At 31.1% G+C, this 17,683-nt stretch overlaps 2 protein-coding genes across 3 annotated transcripts in view; one reads left to right on the top strand and one right to left on the bottom strand.

The window, feature by feature from the left end:
* The window catches only part of LOC145315870 (uncharacterized), a 207,709-nt gene that overhangs the window by 160,538 nt on the left and 29,488 nt on the right, over window positions 1-17,683 (bottom strand). The gene's annotated exons all lie outside the window — the stretch shown is intronic.
* On the top strand, window positions 679-16,875 carry LOC145315871 (CD151 antigen-like). 2 transcript variants are annotated; one of them, XM_080156001.1, is made up of 9 exons: window positions 679-1,064; window positions 5,758-5,847; window positions 6,454-6,555; window positions 13,367-13,486; window positions 14,216-14,307; window positions 15,155-15,267; window positions 15,582-15,702; window positions 16,205-16,279; window positions 16,400-16,875. In XM_080156001.1, the coding sequence occupies exons 1-8, from the start codon at window positions 942-944 to the stop codon at window positions 16,275-16,277; spliced, it is 834 nt and encodes a 277-aa protein (XP_080012127.1). In that variant the 5' UTR covers window positions 679-941; the 3' UTR covers window positions 16,278-16,279; window positions 16,400-16,875. The 2 variants fall into 2 exon arrangements, with proteins under 2 accessions (XP_080012127.1, XP_080012128.1); XM_080156002.1 differs by lacking the exon at window positions 16,400-16,875 and having other exon boundaries at window positions 16,205-16,379.

Raw genomic sequence — 17,683 nt, 5'->3', positions numbered from 1 at the left:
TTCTTATTGCATTATCTTATGAATTTTATTCAGGCATGCAAAACTCAAAATATTTCTCACACAAAAAAAACAACATCAATAAATGTGATTTTACTATTGAAAATCTACAATATTTGTAGCTGATGATATCTATAATACAAAGTAGTCTAAAATACAAAGTAGAATGATATCTGTCCGTCTGTCTGTCTGTCCGTCTATCCCTTAAGATCTCGGTAACCACTTAACCGATCGGATTCTACTCTTCAGGGAATATACCTGCTGGACCTGTGGTGGTTTTAGGCTATTTTTATAGGGGGGGGGGCGAATTTTTATGAATTTTTACGAATTATTACGAATTTTTATGAATTTTGCAAATTTGCCATTTATTTGCAAAAATTTGCAATCCATTCGCATTTTTAGGTAATATAAGCCCCTAGAGGCTAGGGACGAAACCGCTAGTTCAATATATAGAGTTACTATGCTTCCACGAAAGAATAAAAAATATCTAAAACACAATTTTAAACTATCGGCGTTATTTGTAATGCCTTACAAATTGACGTGCATGTACAATACACCCAAAAAGTAGAAAATCTTCACTACTTAAAAATACACGGAGAGATGAGCTGAGTAAAGGTGAGTGCGTGTGTTTGTACATGGTGTGTGTGTGTGTGTGTGAAACTCAAACGTCATTTTTGTGTGCAGTTGTATGAGTACGAGTAGTTGTGTTTCGGGCAGCGGCTCAGAGTAGAGTACACTATAGTAGTTGTAAGGGCATACACATGGGGCAGTTCAACTTTATAAAACATAAATGACATTTAGATTAAATAGTAAAAACACAGATAAAACATAAAATGATTTTACATGTGTTAATTTTACCCAATAAGATCAGTACTCATATGATTTATTACTAATAAATGACTTGAATAAAAGTAATAATTAGTGATTTAAAAAGACATTTTTGAATGGTTGAAAAAAGAAGTGAAAAAATGACATCTAAAGAAGTCAAAGTATCTGGTGTTGATTCAAGATGTTGTGGAGTTATGGCATGCAAATATCTCTTTTGTATATATAATTTCTTTCTAATGGTAATTTTTAGTTTTATATTTTGATATTTTATACCATTGATATATGATTTTAGTGTTAAATAGTAATTTAGTTGAAATCGAATTATATATATTTTACTCCTGGAATAAAGAATAAGGATGACGTCATTTTACATTTTATGATTGAATTCTCTCATTTGTTGGCTTAAATACTTTGGGTACTATAATTAGATCTAGATTGGTTAATTCAAACAGCAGTATCCAAACTATTCAACCCAAAACTTTCGGGGATTTTTGAAAGAGAATGTTTATTAATTAAGCGTCCATTATACCCTAAGGTCCCTAAATTTTTCCAAACTTTTTATGATAATGGCATGTTCGAACATACCCTAGATATACAGCAGCTCTTTATTCTAAAAAGTTCAAGTACACTTGAGGAAAAAAGGTTGAAGTGTACTTTATGAAAGTAAAAGAACAGCATCAATATGATGACTATTTCTTTAAAAATTAAGTACTCTTAGCTAAGTAAACTCTTCATATCAACAAGGCTGGCAACATCCATAAAAGCGATCAATAACAAAGTGAAAATAGTCAATTTTATATAAAAATCAATATTGAAATTATCAAGAAACAGAAAATACTTTTAAAGCCTGAACAACAAACCGAGTGCTTTTTCTCGCCCCTATTATTAACTACCCCCCCCCCTCTAACCATCCCACCCTCTTATTTCAATTTATAAATTTTTGAGGAAAACATTTTTCTAGCCTTTGCTGAGCCCTATTTCTATGGTTTGTGATTGCCCCGCAGGGTTAGACAATTGGTCTCGCATTATTAGAGCTTCCCGCAGTGGCTAGAAATAGGAGAAATGCTACTTTGAAAATACGACAAAACGCCCTTTAAGAGGCGTTATCATGAGTTTTTGTGGTCCACTTGCGATTCAAGGGAAATTGCCATCGCCGCTTTTGTTACAATTATAATTTTCCTCAATACTGAACATTGACGGACGAACCTACCCATGGATATGAGATGTTACGCTTATAATATCATCCCTAATTATCACAAAAATCACTATTTTAAATGATATTAAAGTAAATATTGTATTAAGTCAAAATTCGGTGCAAATATTGCTAGATCTTAACATGTAAAAAGTGAAGAAAATGGTAAAAATCAAAGAAACGGGCGGACAATTTTACAGACCAAGAAAGTACAGAAAATTGAAGTGTAGAAACCTTCATTTTAACAAGTTGCGTAATTATATTTGATTTTGAATAAAGGTTACTTGCTTAATAACTCTCAAACCCAGCAGAGCTGAATGTATGTAATATCATGAATTGTTTGTCAAGAAACTATAAATACCATGTTACATTTTCAATAACTAGTGGCGCCCCTAACACTTCGGTGTTTTCCTTCCAAAGGATAGGATTGAATTTCTGAAATGCATAATTCCATTCCAGATATCATTGGCTTTAAATAGACAAATTAGCTTACATAGACTAATAGCTTAGAAGCTAATAAATTTAGAACTAAGCTTATAAATGAGATAATACAGCTTCTGAAAACCTTATGCACCCTAATGGTATAATTTTTAATGAATGATGATACTATAAATTAATAAAGATAAAAAGATATATTTTTTTTCTAATTTATTATTCCCTCGCATGTTCCATGATTGTTTATATTTTTACACACTGACAAACAAAAACATTCATTAGCAAGAAATAAAACAAGAAGGTGCTGTCATTATATTACATTTCTTTTTAACAAGCATCGCAGCATCATTTAAATTAGTTTTGTCCTCCAGTCAGTACGTCCCTAAGTAGCAAAGAAATAACAATAATAATTTTAAAACTAGGGACAAAATTTTTTTTTAGTAGAATTAAGCAAAAGTATTTTATTAAACAAAACAAGGTTGAAGTGAAGTAAATACAACGGCGGACAGACGAACGGCCAAATAAGAAACGGACGGAGAACATGATGACTTTCCCATAGCTTCGCTCTATCGCTATTTTTTTTCTTGTACAAATCTTGTTAGCAAAAATACATGAAAAAATATGCCTTAATTTGTTTCTTCAAATTAATTCATAGCTTTTTTTCTTTAAATAAGTTTTATTTTCTATATTAGGAAAATTGAATTGAAATATTGAATTATTATAAACTTATCATAGTAGTATAGATAGTTGTCCACAGATATGAAAATGTATAGGATTAATTTCAATTTTTTCGGTCCATTTAATTTCAGCATGAAGAAAAAACAGACAGAAACATACAGTTAGTTATAGAGTAGAGATATTCATTGGTCAGTAGGATCATCCTAAGAATATTTAACTGCGTATCTTCATTTGCAGACGAGCAAATCAAATCAAACAATCAAATCAAATCAAAATCCCCAAAATAAATCCCATGTCACCAAGAGCAATATTTACAAACTGACGGAACAACTAGCTGTGTTTTATATTTGGTGATGGTTGGTGATCCTTAAAAGCTTGACAAAAAAGTCACCAATAGCGGTAGAGTAACATTTCGGCCCTGGACTAACAGACATACATAAACGGAATAGATGTAGAGTAGATTTTCTTGTGGGAAAAATACTAATGATTATTACTGAAGCTGGGTAAAAGAGTAATTGCAAATATTTGGAGTGATGAAAAATAAACAAAACTAATGCATTGTAGTCTGTTAATCAGTATATAATGTCAAATATAGTAAACAATACATAGAAATACTCTCAGCTGTTACCAGAAATTGTACAGTATTATTTTACATTGGTTATTTACAATTCATGCTTTAATAGAATTTGTTTGAAAAAAAAAATAATTTAAAATCAGGCTTTTAGTGAAACCTAATAATTCATTGAAAGGGTATTTTTATCACCACCTTAATCAGCCGCATTTTTTTATGGGGGAAGAAGGGGGTGAAGATCTTTTCTCAGGACGGGGGAGAAGGTAAAAAAACATATGTTTGAACCATTAGAGAACCATGGTAGATATATTCACTGAAAAGCACAATCAAATTTTGTTCAGCATTTAGTGAGATCTTTGTAAGGGACGAGCAATTAAATGGACCTACAGACGAATAAATATTGTTATACTTTGTATTTTAGGTATAATGTAAATTTAGACTTATATTAATTGATTTTATGTGAACTTAATTATAGGCGTGCAGTAGGGGATTGGTAAGAACCAGGGATCGGAAGCCGCGCGTAAGCCGCGTGTAAGCCTCACTGAAATCGTCATTTTATCACTATAAAACTTAGCTGGATGTATAAAACTGTTCTTTGGCAGACAATCCTTCTTTCTGAAAATTTTTTTTCTGCTCAAAAGCAGGTTTAAAACTGAGGCTTATGCGCGGCTGAGGCGCGGCTTCCGAACCCTGGTAAGAACCCCTTACATCTTGTACAAATGGAAATTGTCTCCTTATAAATCAACCAAAATTGTGATCTTTTTTTATTTAAGGGGGGGGGGGTCAATATTGTGCAGTGATGTATAAATTCACCCTTCGCCCCTTAGATAAATTCATGTGCACGCGCCTGTTCTAAAAGTAGTTAGTATATACAAAATATTATTGTATAAACACATGTTTCACATAAAATCTGAAAATAAATCTTTATGCAAATTTGGCGCACGTGCATAATTTAATCCTATGGTCGGTAGCTGCAACAGCATAAACTAATATAAATGAAAACAAATTTTTTAAATCTTATTAAAAAGTTATGCTATTAGTTCTAAATAACTGGATGCAAGTGACTATGTTTATCAAACGGACAAGGACTAGTAGTATAGAAGATGCGCAACAAATAAGATTGTTTAATGCGGCTGACCAACCCTGTCATAAAGTGGAAACTTGAGCTAGCTAATCCTTTTTTTCAAAATAAAATATTCGCCTTAACATTGTGCATAAATTTAGCATAAATATTTAAATATTTTGCTGCATAAAATCTGATTTTTGTTTTTCAAGTGTTAAAAAGACCGTTTGAATACTGAGTTAATTCAATGAATATAATTCTTGTTATAATAGAAACAAATAATCATTTACTAAGAAATATTTTAAGGCAATTATATCTTAGTTAGATCTTAAGTATATTTATATTTTTTATTTTCATAATCTGTTAATAAGCAAGGACCATCGGAAATTTGTTTTGAAAGATCTTTTGAAATATAAAATTAAGCAAAAAATATAAAATAATTTATAAGTTCTAGCGGCTTCGCCCCTAGAGGCATATGCAAATATTTGAGAGGTGCACAGACATCCTGTTATTTTTATATTAAGCTACATTTTTGTTTATAGAAATTCCTTACCTAAATCAAAACATTTTCATATGTTGAGTTTTCGTATTCAGCATAAAAAGTAAAAATTTAATATGCAGACAGAATGATAAACAAATTTTAGCATATTAGATGTAAATTTTAGAACGCAAATTTAATTTTTTGTGTTGTGCATTTTTTCAAAAATGAATTGATTAATAATTAAATAATGTAAAACATGTTTAGATGGCCCATGGACTTTCATCAACTAATTATAGAATTGCAACGCTTTATAAATTGTATAATACTGTTACAGAAACCATCATGCAAAGTTTGAAATAGATAGTAATAGTCTAAATCTCTTCCTTCATAATATCTAAATAACATATTGACATATAAAATATTTTTTTCTAATGGCATAAAATAGGTTTGATTCCGATGGTAGGAAACCAGATTCAGTAAGTAAAAAATACTTACAAGAACATTTATTTCAGTTATGTGGAGGCCTGGTTCTCGGGTTAGGGGTTTGGACCCTTCTAGACAAAGGGATATTTATTTATCTACTTTCAATAATAACTTATAAGGTAAATATTTAAAAAAAAAAAAATTTCTTAGTTTTTGTAACTTAACAAGGATGACAACATCCTTAAAAGCGAAGCACTGAAACGGTAGGACAAACTGACATTGACACTTGTATAGTGTCAGAATTGAATAATCAGAAAATAAATGTATAAGTGTCGAAGCAAAATTGTAAGTAAATTTGTTGAAAAACTGCTTGCTACAGAATAATGTTTATGGACATCCTTACATTTTTAGGACTTGATTAAAGAGTTTTTGCTTATAGCATTATACCTTATTGTCCCAGGAATCAATATACCAAAAATCAGATCAATCGGATAATTAGATCATATAAAAATTTGTCGTTAAAAAAGTGAAAAAATCAACACGTTTAAAATGGACGTACGGACATTCTGATAACGATTATAGAGTTGCTAGGCTTTCTAAATTGTACCTAACTACTACAGGAATCACCATGCAAAGTTTGAAAACGATAGGAAAATTCTAATGTGCCTATATTAACGAAAAAAGCTATCCGTCATGGAAGGACGGACGGACGGACCTACCCTAAATATAGAAAAGCTTTGCTTAAAAAAATTCTTTAGTTCTTTAACCTTAAAAAACATACTCAGGTGACCTTCTGGTTGATGGTGTGTAGTGGTGCAGCAGCTGTTCTGACTGTTCTGCTAGGCTATGTGGCCATAGCCATGGAGAATAGATGTCTTCTTGCCCTGGTAATTATTCAAGTTTAAAATGAAAATTAGAGTATAGTCCTTTTCGTGGCAACGCACCTTTGATTCTTCGTATTTTTCACAGTAGGTTTCTAGGTTTCTAGCCCCTGTGGGGGGCTCTAACCCTGTGGGGCAATCAACTAACCTAACCTAAAATAACAAATAACCTATAAAAAGCCATTTTAAAAATACGACGAATCGCCCCTTAAGGGGCGTTGCCACGAAAGGGACTATTCCCGAAAATTTTTAATTACAATTTGAAAAATTAAACTTCGGACGTCAACGGGAAAATTAAAATCTGGAGTAGGTTAACAACAAATGTCACACAGTGCAAATGAAGGTGCTTTGACTTTTGTGTCAGAACCTAAATTGGGACATAGTGCATTTCATTACCCTAGGTTAGGTAACTTCATTTCACTTTTCAAAAAAATCTAAAATGCAGCGGTTTTTCAGAAAATTAAATTTGAAAATTTCAAGTTCAATTTTCACCCACTAGGAGTTACCGCATAATCATGACAAGAAAAGCAAAGATTATTTATTTAAAATTTTTTATAAAGTTCAAGTTAAGGTCATGGAAATTCAGCCTTAAATAAATCATATATAGAGAGGTTTTATGACTGACTTTATAAAAGCAAAGTTGTTCAAAATTTTAAATAAATAATCTTTGCTTTTCTTGTCATGATTATGCGGTAACTCCTAGTGGGTGAAAATTGAACTTGAAATTTTTAAATCTAATTTTCTCAAAAACCGCTGCATTTTAGATTTTATTGAAAAGTGAAATGAAGTTACCTAACCTAGGGTAATGAAATGCACTATGTCCTAATTTAGGTTCTGACACTAAAGTCAAAGCACCTTCGAAGGCACTGTGGTCATATTTTAAAATATTATTATAGAATTCCGATAAAAATAGTATTTTGTACTAATTAGTGAAATTTTAGGATCAAATATAAAAAGTGAAAAAAATATGCTTCAGTTTAAATTTTAACATTTGACAATAATTAACTTTTTGTGTTTTCTTTAAATGCACAGCAATTTGCATACATTTCAAGTTTTCCGCCAGTTATTTAGATATACATATAAAAAACATGAGATTTTTATAGCATTTTAAACTTTAATGAATTTAAAATGCGCAGGAATAACTAATCCTAACCCTGTCTAGGGTAACTATACTCTTAAAAAGTTAGCATATCTTCCATGTCGAGAAGACTAACCTTCATTTTAGCCAATTTGATATGTGATTCTGTAAATGTATTTAAAATATTTCCAGTATGGTTAAGAAACCGATTATTATCCGCTGGATTAGAACCTGTTCTTAGCCATACTGAAAAGATATAAGCCTTAGGCCCCTCAGGGCTTACAAAACTGGTTATAATTACAAAAATTTTCATTTTAATATCCGCAGAAAGCTGTTTATAATACGATGCGATAAATATATATTAAAAAACAAGGATGACAACATCCATAAAAGCGAAGCACTGAAACGGTAGGACAAACGGACATGAACACTTATATAGTGTCAGAACTGAATAATCAGAATATAAATGTATAAGAGTTGAAGCAAAATTGTAAGTAAATTTGTTGGAAAATTGCTTTATACAGGATAATGTTTATGGACATACTTACATATTTAGGACTTGATTATAGAGTTGCTTCGTTTATAACATTATACTTTGTTGTCCCAGGAATCAATATACCAAAAATCAGATCAATCGGATGATTAGATCACATAAAAATTTGTTGTTAAAAAAGTAAAAAAATCAACATGTTTAAAATGGACGTACGGACATTTTGGTAATGATTATAGAGTTGCTACGCTTTCTAAATCGTACCTAACTACTAAAGGAATCACCATGCAAAATTTGAAATCGATAGGACAATTCTAACATGCCTAAATTAACGAAAAAAGCTATCCGTTACGGACGGACGTACGGACGGACATACGGACGGACGTATGGACGGACGGACGGACCTACACTAATTATAGAAAAGCTTCGCTTTTAAAAACAAAATAAAAAACAAGTCCGCTATGTGTGAAAGGAAATTATCTTAAAATACAAGTTTTTTTATTATTTCTACATTTTTTTGTATTATTTTTACATCTTTGAAATCTTTTTAGAATGTCATAACATATTGTTTAATGTTTGGATAACTTTTTAAATCTGTTTTTCATGTTAGGGAATATTATTTTGATATCCCTATTGTTTAGAAATTTAAAAGGCACTTTGAACAAGAATCATATAATCCAAAATGCAAATCGCAAAATACAAAATACGTACTTGTATTGTATTAGATTATTATGGAGATGCATTGCTTACAAAATTGTGTCTCATGTGCCAAGAGGCGGATAGACAAACAAAGCATAATGTAGAAAAGGCCACCCACTTTTCAATTATAGTTTTAAAAAGAAAAAAAGTTTTTTGAGGGGTGTCATTTTTTCTAGAAGTGATTTTTCCTAGGAGGGTGTTGGTACCCATCCTTAAAATAGCTATAAACCTTACTTGTACCTGTGAGAAGCAATATTGCAAAGGTGAAAGTTTTCGGTTCAGCTAGATCTTTCGGTACAGACAGACTCGCAAACATAAACATACTGTTACTTTTATATTTGATTATATATGACTTAGTGCTTATTAGCACAAGCTCTGTGAAATGCAAAATAGATTTTGGGCTTTATTTTATGCTTTAATAAGTTAAGGATAGGTTAAGGATTTTAATGGATAACACAAGAATAGTTTTAAGAATTGACATGGTCTGTATTTATTGCTGAAGTAAAATAAAGAATGTTATCCTACTTGAGTCTGTAAAAAGTTTGTAAGTAAATGATGCATGTTGAAAAGCTTGATAAATTTTTAAAGAGATTAATGAAGCGCAGCAAAGTCTGCTTCATGTGTTGTAAGTAAAGACATTATTAACTCTATTCCAGAGAGAGAGGGGACAATGGGCTGTTCATTTCACTAGTCTCAAAAAGTTTTATAAGAACGTTTTCTTAATCGTTAACTTAACAACATCAGGGATAAGGGATAGGAAACCTGGCCATAAATTAGGTCTCGGCCTGGTTTTGAAAGGGATCATGCAACTTTTACCATTTGCCTAATTTAATGACCTTACTGGCGGACGGCTCATATTGGCTACGGCTCTAAACCAATAGTGTTCTGTGATTTGGGCTTGTTTTGTATCAACCAATCACCAATTGGAGGGGCCTAAGGCTTATATCTTTTCAGTATGGCTAAGAACAGGTTCTAATCCAGCGGATAATAATCGGTTTCTTAACCATACTGGAAATATTTTAAATACATTTACAGAATCACATATCAAATTGGCTAAAATGAAGGTTAGTCTTCTCGACATGGAAGATATGCTAACTTTTTAAGAGTATAGTTACCCTAGACAGGGTTAGGATTAGTTATTCCTGCGCATTTTAAATTCATTAAAGTTTAAAATGCTATAAAAATCTCATGTTTTTTATATGTATATCTAAATAACTGGCGGAAAACTTGAAATGTATGCAAATTGCTGTGCATTTAAAGAAAACACAAAAAGTTAATTATTGTCAAATGTTAAAATTTAAACTGAAGCATATTTTTTTCACTTTTTATATTTGATCCTAAAATTTCACTAATTAGTACAAAATACTATTTTTATCGGAATTCTATAATAATATTTTAAAATATGACCACAGTGCCTTCGAAGGTGCTTTGACTTTAGTGTCAGAACCTAAATTAGGACATAGTGCATTTCATTACCCTAGGTTAGGTAACTTCATTTCACTTTTCAATAAAATCTAAAATGCAGCGGTTTTTGAGAAAATTAGATTTAAAAATTTCAAGTTCAATTTTCACCCACTAGGAGTTACCGCATAATCATGACAAGAAAAGCAAAGATTATTTATTTAAAATTTTGAACAACTTTGCTTTGGTGATTGGTGATTGGTGATTGGTTGATACAAAACAAGCCCAAATCACAGATGGCGGGAATTTTAGAAGCAGACAATTCTGGAAAAAATAATGATTTCGTCTGCTACGAAAAAATAAATATAAATGGTGTTAGATCACATTAGTTTAATTATTAAATCTGCTTAGAGTTAAACATTAAAAAAGGGCCACTTAGAAAAAACAAAAATAACGGGATTATTTTTTTGGAAAGAAGGTAGCTACGAATTTTCATTTGGTAGTTTATAAATTAGATGTTGTATTTTGAATTTTAAAAATTTAGTACGGAGTTGATACAACACCTTCACCCTAATTTTTGTACATTACAACACAGTACAGATATATCATTACATTATATCCAGTATAGTATCCAAAGAACTTGATAGAATGTTACCCAAGTGCATATTTATTTATTTATTTTGAATTTTAATTAGCAATGAAATTTTCAAATAAAATTTTTACTCATTAATAAAAATGCAAATAATACAAACTAAAATCTGTCTGAGGGAAACCCAACGATAGCTTTCTGACAGTTCAAATTACAAAAGTAAAAGATAAAAAATTTTGGGAGAGAAAAAACTTCATTTTAACAAAAGCCATTAATATATAGGTTTATAAAAAGTTATGTTTTTTACTTTAAACTAGCTACCTGAATTTGATTCTATACTTTATCTACACACACACACACAGCTTTTTCATTAGTATTTTATACGAACCACTGCGCTATCCCAAAACTGGTTTATTAGGCTAGAAATAGGCCTAGGCTTGAAATAGGCCTGAAATAATATTTTCCTACGTTTCCCATCCCTTATCCCTGAACAACATAGGGTACTTTAGTGAATTTTGATTAGTTGGTTTATTAAGTTGAGTGTTCAAATATTTCAACCATTACTTTTAATCTACAGAATTTGTAATTTTGTGCATCATCATTGGGGATGTGCGTAAATTTATTGCCATATTGTCTTATCCCTTCAGATCCCTGACTCTTTTCACTATTATGCAAAATATTTAGGGGGGGGGGGGAGGGGGAAATTAGAACAACATTCACAAAAGCGGAGCTCAAAAGTTAGACGAGGGAACAAAAAATATTCAGTCCTTCAAAATGCCCCCTATATATAAGGACCCATGGAGGCACTTTAGTTTCAGAGTTTAGGGGAGGGGGAGAGATTTAGAAATGTAAAATGCCCCCCACCCTCTTAATACAAAGTACTTCAAATTACAATATCATATATTGATTATTTTTTGCTTTATTATAATGCAATATATAAAAAAAATATATTGTTAAAATTTTAATAAACAGACTAATATGTAACCTTTCTTAGAGCATATAACAAATTGATTATGTTTTAGGAAAATTAATTTATCTTCTGCTAGGCCTGGCTTAGGCATTGAAAAACAGGCCGGGGAGAAAAAGGTGTTAGGAGAGGATTTTTCTTAAGATAACAAAATAAGTTTGAATAATTATTCTTCTTGTTTGTATTTTCTATATTTAGAGAATACTATTTTGAATTTTTATAAATATTTAATTTTTAAACAATAATTCTAAAAAAATAAAGTTGTGTGAAGTTAGATTTATAGTAAACAAACAAGAACGACAACATCCATAATTACAAAGCACAACTAATTCATGGTGGTCAAATCGACAAAATGTGTTATATATTAGATTTTAGTTGTTATAAAAAAGAGATAAAGAGTGATAAATGCCGGAAAAATAGTGTTGCGGACGGACTAACAAATTGAATTATAGAGTAGCATCTTCTAATAATAATTGTAAAGTGCTTATTTGTGTCAGCCATTTTTTATAGCTATATGGTCCATGTAAATATTTTTAGTTTATTTATTAAAATAGTATTTAGATTATGTCAACCAAGACCAGAGGTGGATTCTTAAAAAAAATTGCCCCACTAATCGCTTAGTGGGGCAAAATTGTTTTAGTGAAAAATCCACCAAAATCACACTAAAAATCTACAAAAAATAAACAAAATCATAGAAGGGTTATGAACATAAGATTTTATTTTATTTTTGTAGTTTTTTATGTCATTTTGGAGAATTTTTCACGAAAACAATTTTGCCCCACTAAGTGATTAGTGGGACAATTTTTTTAAGAATCCACCTCAGTTTATTAAAGTCAAGTATGTTGATATTATGTCAACCACGGCCAACTTTATCAAAGCTATTATATAGTCGACATAAACCCTTGAAATTTCATATACCATAGAATGATAACAGTATCGATAGGGTGAATGAACAGTTTTCGGATTTTAAATGACATACATCTAACTACTTTTATATGTGAAAAATTCCTTTTTCCCTGACTGAAACATAACTTCACTCAACGCTGTAATTCTTTTAATTATTCTGAGCTCAGTGTCATTAAAATTTGCAATTAATATTTTCTTTTCTACTTAACTTGCTGAGTGACAAATAAATTTGCAAATTTTTAATTATGTTTAGGAATTCTTGAAATATTTCAAGATTTTTAAAAAATAAACTAAATAATACCTTACCTGACAAAAGTTTCTCAATAAAGGAAAAAAGAAAAATTATTTCTTAGATTTGACTTAGATGGGCTAGGTATTAGCTAGAATGGCTGCTAAGGTGTCTATTAGGGTCCATTTATGATATTTCAAGTACTTTGTACATTAAAGTCTAATCTTTTTAGACGTTTTACTCGTACAAAGGAATTGAAATATTAAAGATAGACACTAGGTTGTGTTGAGTAAATTGTAGAGCATGCCAAGACGCTTCCTTAAAAACCTTGAAATCGATTCTATTTTAGCCCAGATGGGGTAAAAATGTTTGGAAGATAATTTATGCCCCTTTTTCTTTTTCGTTATTTACAATTACATGATCCAAATCATTTTTTACAAAAGAGCTTTTTTGTTCAGTATACAATCCTGTTGGTGTTTATATTCATGTTTGACTCCATAACTGGATTACTGGCATATGTCTACCAGGATCAGGTGGATATTGATCTCAATCAGCACCTGGTAGAATCTTTCATACAGGTAATTGAATAATGTACCTACTCTACATTTATGTTATTTTTTGTCTGCCAGTAAAAGTAGATATTTCTTGTTAGATATTAGATTTGTTTTATCCATTTCAAACTTGGCAAGGTGATTCCTGTATTAGTTTAAAAAAACGTAACAACTCTATTATCGTTACCAGAATGCCCGTACGTCCATTTAAAACATGTTGATTTTTAACCTTTATGACAATAATTTTTAAGTGAGTTAATTATCCCAATCTTCTGATTTTAAGGTACAATGTTATAACCGAAGCATCTCTATAACCAAATCCTAAAATTGTTAGCATGTCCATAAACAGTATCCTGTATTTAATCAGTTTTAAAAAAAATTTACTTACAATTTTGTTTAAACTTATGCATTTATATTCTGCTTATTCGGTTCTGACATGGTTATTGTTAGTTTGTCCTCCCGTTTAAGAGCTTCACTTATTTATGTTGTCATCCTTGTTTTATTAAATCATTTCTTTGCATTGCCATGTCCTTTATTTGGACCCAGTTTTTTTCCCAGGCTAAAATCTCTTTGACCGCCAGACATTTGTATGGAAGTATTAACTTTGCATAGCTTGAAATGAACATGTTATTAAAGAGTTATTGTAGAACGTATATTTGATGTTATGCGCATAATATAATATAATAGCAGTAATTACCTTTTCCGCGTCTTTATTTTGATCAAAACAATTTATTGTTATTAACTAAATACTTTTAGAATTATGGCATTGACAGCATAGTGAGTGAATCAGTGGACCGAGTACAACAACAGTACAAATGTTGTGGAGCCAACTCATTTCTTGATTGGAAGTAAGTAACGCACTTTCTTTACAAGAAACTGGAGTCGTCTGACTGCCTATTTTCACATATTACCAAGTAATTACCTTAGATTCTCTAGTTTAGTCTGTCTGTCCCGTCGTTCTTTCATCATTCCGTAACGTTAAGGGGGAAATGTGATTTTCTCGGTTGCTATACAAGATAAACGGCTATTTTTTTCTCCAATTATTCTAATTAATATCAAGTATATAATTTTCTTTGTTCGTCGGTCTGTCAGTCAAGCTACAAAAATATAACTTTTAGCTACAAAAATACATAATGAAAGGTTTCGTGATTTCTTCAAGAAATTTATTATTGACTTATCATGAACTGATCACCTACTCTTTAAATCATGTCGTCCATATTTCCATCTATTAAATCAGAAGGTGGTTATACTTATGACCTTCTCTGTGCCGATATTACAATAAACTAGGTAGACTTTGCCTCTTTCGTGTACTGACAAGTTAAAAGCTTCTAGGGATCTAAAGGGTTAAGATAATGGCTGATAAAGTGATTTACATTTCCCATGATGATACACAAATTTGCCATTCTGTAGGTCACATTTAGTGGTTGAAACGTTTAGTCACTCAACTTAATGAACCAACTAAACAAAATTTTAAAAGTCTCCAATATTGAGCCAATGAATAAGAAAAAGTTATTATAAAACTTTAATATAAATAGCCCAATGTTCCCTCCCTCCCTAAAAAACTTCCGCTAAAATTTAACATAATAGTCCTTTGTCAGAGAGAGAGAGATGGGTCAATGAGCTGTTTATTACACTAATCCCCAAAGTTTTATCGTAACATTTTCTTATTGTCCTTGTTACTAATAAAATATGTAGTTTTAGTGACTGGAAAAGTGAGAACCCTGGTCACGAGGTGCCTGATTCTTGTTGTAAAACTCAGAGCCCAGGCTGTGGGGTCAGAAACCACCCCAGCAATATTCCTTACACAGGTTTAGTATAACTGAAGCTTTTTACAGTAGGGGTCGGTTCGTTCGTTCAAAAGTGATCGCTATATTCAATTATTTAGACATTCTAGATTGTCCTATCGAGTGCAAACTTTGCACATATTAAAATCATAGTAACACTATAATCATTACCATATTACTACATAAAATAATCGAATTTATGATAAAATATTATTTTCCGCAATAAAGATTATTTACCTACTTATTATCCAAGTTAAAATTAAGATATCGATCTTAGTTAAGTTTTACACTTATCCCTGTTATCTCATTGCTTAAACTAAAAATATTTTGTTGTTTAGGTTGTATACACAGATTTTCCGAGGAGCTGCGCGAACATTTGTTCTTGGTTGGTATAGTAAGTTTGAGTCTCGGCGTGGTTCAAGTTCTGGGCATTATCATTACTTCATGCATGTTTTCCAGGTTAAATATTCAACATTTAATATGTTTGGAAATAGTTATTTATCGCAACGTAGTATAGACAGCTTTCCCCGGACATTAAAATGAAAAATTGTGTTAGCTACTAAGGCAAGGGCTAACAAAACTGGTATTAATTTTCTTAAATCCTGTCTTTGGTAGCATCTAATCATGTATGGTTCTTTGATCTTATTAAGTCTTAAGATATAGAAATCTATGGATGGATACAGGAATAAGGTATAGCCAACACACAAAATGAATCTAAAATAAAATTTAGGGGGCAGATAAAAAGGTCGTCGTTTCTAATGTGTTGCCCCTCCCCTTCCCCCCAACGACGGCTGAAAGTAACGTATATGTTTCGTATTTTTTTCCCGAATTAATTTCGTTGTTGGTATAAGCTGTATTTAGTATAAGTTTAAAATTTTATGACTGTATGTATTTGTATGTATTAGTTTATGATTGATTTTTTACCTGATAGATTAATTGTTTTCATTAAACATAATTTCAGATTACGAGACATGCAAAAATATGAATCAGTCAAAACAAAACAAGATTTTAACAATGAAGAACAAGTATTTTAAAACAAAACAAGATTTTAACAATGAAGAACAAGTATTTAAAAAAAAAACAAGATTTTAACAATGAAGAACAAGTATTTAAAAAAAAAACAAGATTTTAACAACGAAGAACAAGTATTTTAAAAATCCATCAAACGAAAACATATCTGTCTTTTTTATTATTGCTTTTAATTAATTTTTGGTGATTTCCCTACATAGTGTCTATCGAGCTTTGACTCCCACTTATTTTTAATCTAAAATGAGAATAAGTTTTTTCCTCCTAGACTAAACCACTGGAGAGTCTAACCTGTCCTAAAGTAACAAACATACAAAAGCTACCCCCATCGTATTTTCATTTAATTTAAAAATTAAGGGAGTAATGGGTTAGCGATCAACAAGCACTTTGAAGGAGGATGCCTCATTTTTATGTAGGACAGGGTAAAAATAAATATTTATGAACGAGATATCTTGAGAGTGGTATAATCTAAGCTGCTTAGTTTAATTAGAAGCTAAATATATAATGCTTAGCGTTCTTTTGAATGCAACAAAACATTTGAATATTAAACAAGAAATTTTTACTTTTTGCTCATTTTCTTATAATTCCAGACTGGCCAGCCAATTTTGAAAATAAAAAACGTACATAACGTACACACAAAAAATACGTTACGTACATAAAAAAGTAAAAAAACGTACAAAAAAACGTACATTCCTAATAAAAATAAGTTAAATAATTTCCTAGTTACCTATTATCAATACATTTAAGTCTACTAGCAGCTACCTGTAAAGGAGAACAATAGCGAACTGACAGACACAAGATATCCTATTACTCTATTCAAAAGAACTAGCGTCTACGCTCCTAAAGGTCTCTAGGGGCACTTGAGGAGGGGAGAGTTGAATTCAATGAAAAAAACATGGATGACAACATACATAAGTATCGAAGCTCAAAAGTTATTTATAGACATCTGGAAAAAAATTTACTTAAAATCGCAATTAAAATTCATTTTTGGGGGGAGGAGGTAGTTTTTTTTCTAAAGTCAATTACTCTTGGGAGGGTGGATGGTGATACTCTTCCCCAAAATAGTTATAAAACTTCCAAAAACCTATGTGAAGCTATCCTGTTAAGGAGAACCATATCGGTTCTGTGGTTAGTGAGATTCTTTGGTTCAAACAAACAGACATCCTGTTATTTTGTACAAAGTATATCCCTTAGAGGCCTCTAGAGGAACTTGATTAGGGGGGGGGGAGTTAAATTCACAAACCCATTTTTTTATTTAAAAATAAAAAGTAAAAAACAAGGATGACAACATCCTTAAGTAGCGAAGCTCAAAAGTTATGGATGGAAATCTGGGAACTATATAAACTACTAGCGGCTTCGCCCCTAGCCTCTAGGGGCTTTGCCCAGAGGTTTGATCAACCTAATTTTTCGTATT

This window comes from Acartia tonsa, chromosome 4 (assembly GCF_053477335.1).
Source record: "Acartia tonsa isolate MP-2025a chromosome 4, ASM5347733v1, whole genome shotgun sequence".
NCBI classification, from domain to species: Eukaryota; Metazoa; Arthropoda; class Copepoda; order Calanoida; family Acartiidae; genus Acartia; species Acartia tonsa.
This window is presented reverse-complemented; position numbering and strand designations above follow the sequence as displayed.

Excerpts from the sequence above, each read along its gene's own strand:
- LOC145315871 (XM_080156001.1), top strand. The coding sequence starts at position 942 with ATGGTTGAAAAAAGAAGTGAAAAAATGACATCTAAAGAAGTCAAAGTA. Across the intron at positions 14,308-15,154 it reads AACTCATTTCTTGATTGGAA|TTTTAGTGACTGGAAAAGTG; the intron begins GTAAGTAACGCA and ends TAAAATATGTAG. Across the intron at positions 15,703-16,204 it reads ACTTCATGCATGTTTTCCAG|ATTACGAGACATGCAAAAAT; the intron begins GTTAAATATTCA and ends ACATAATTTCAG.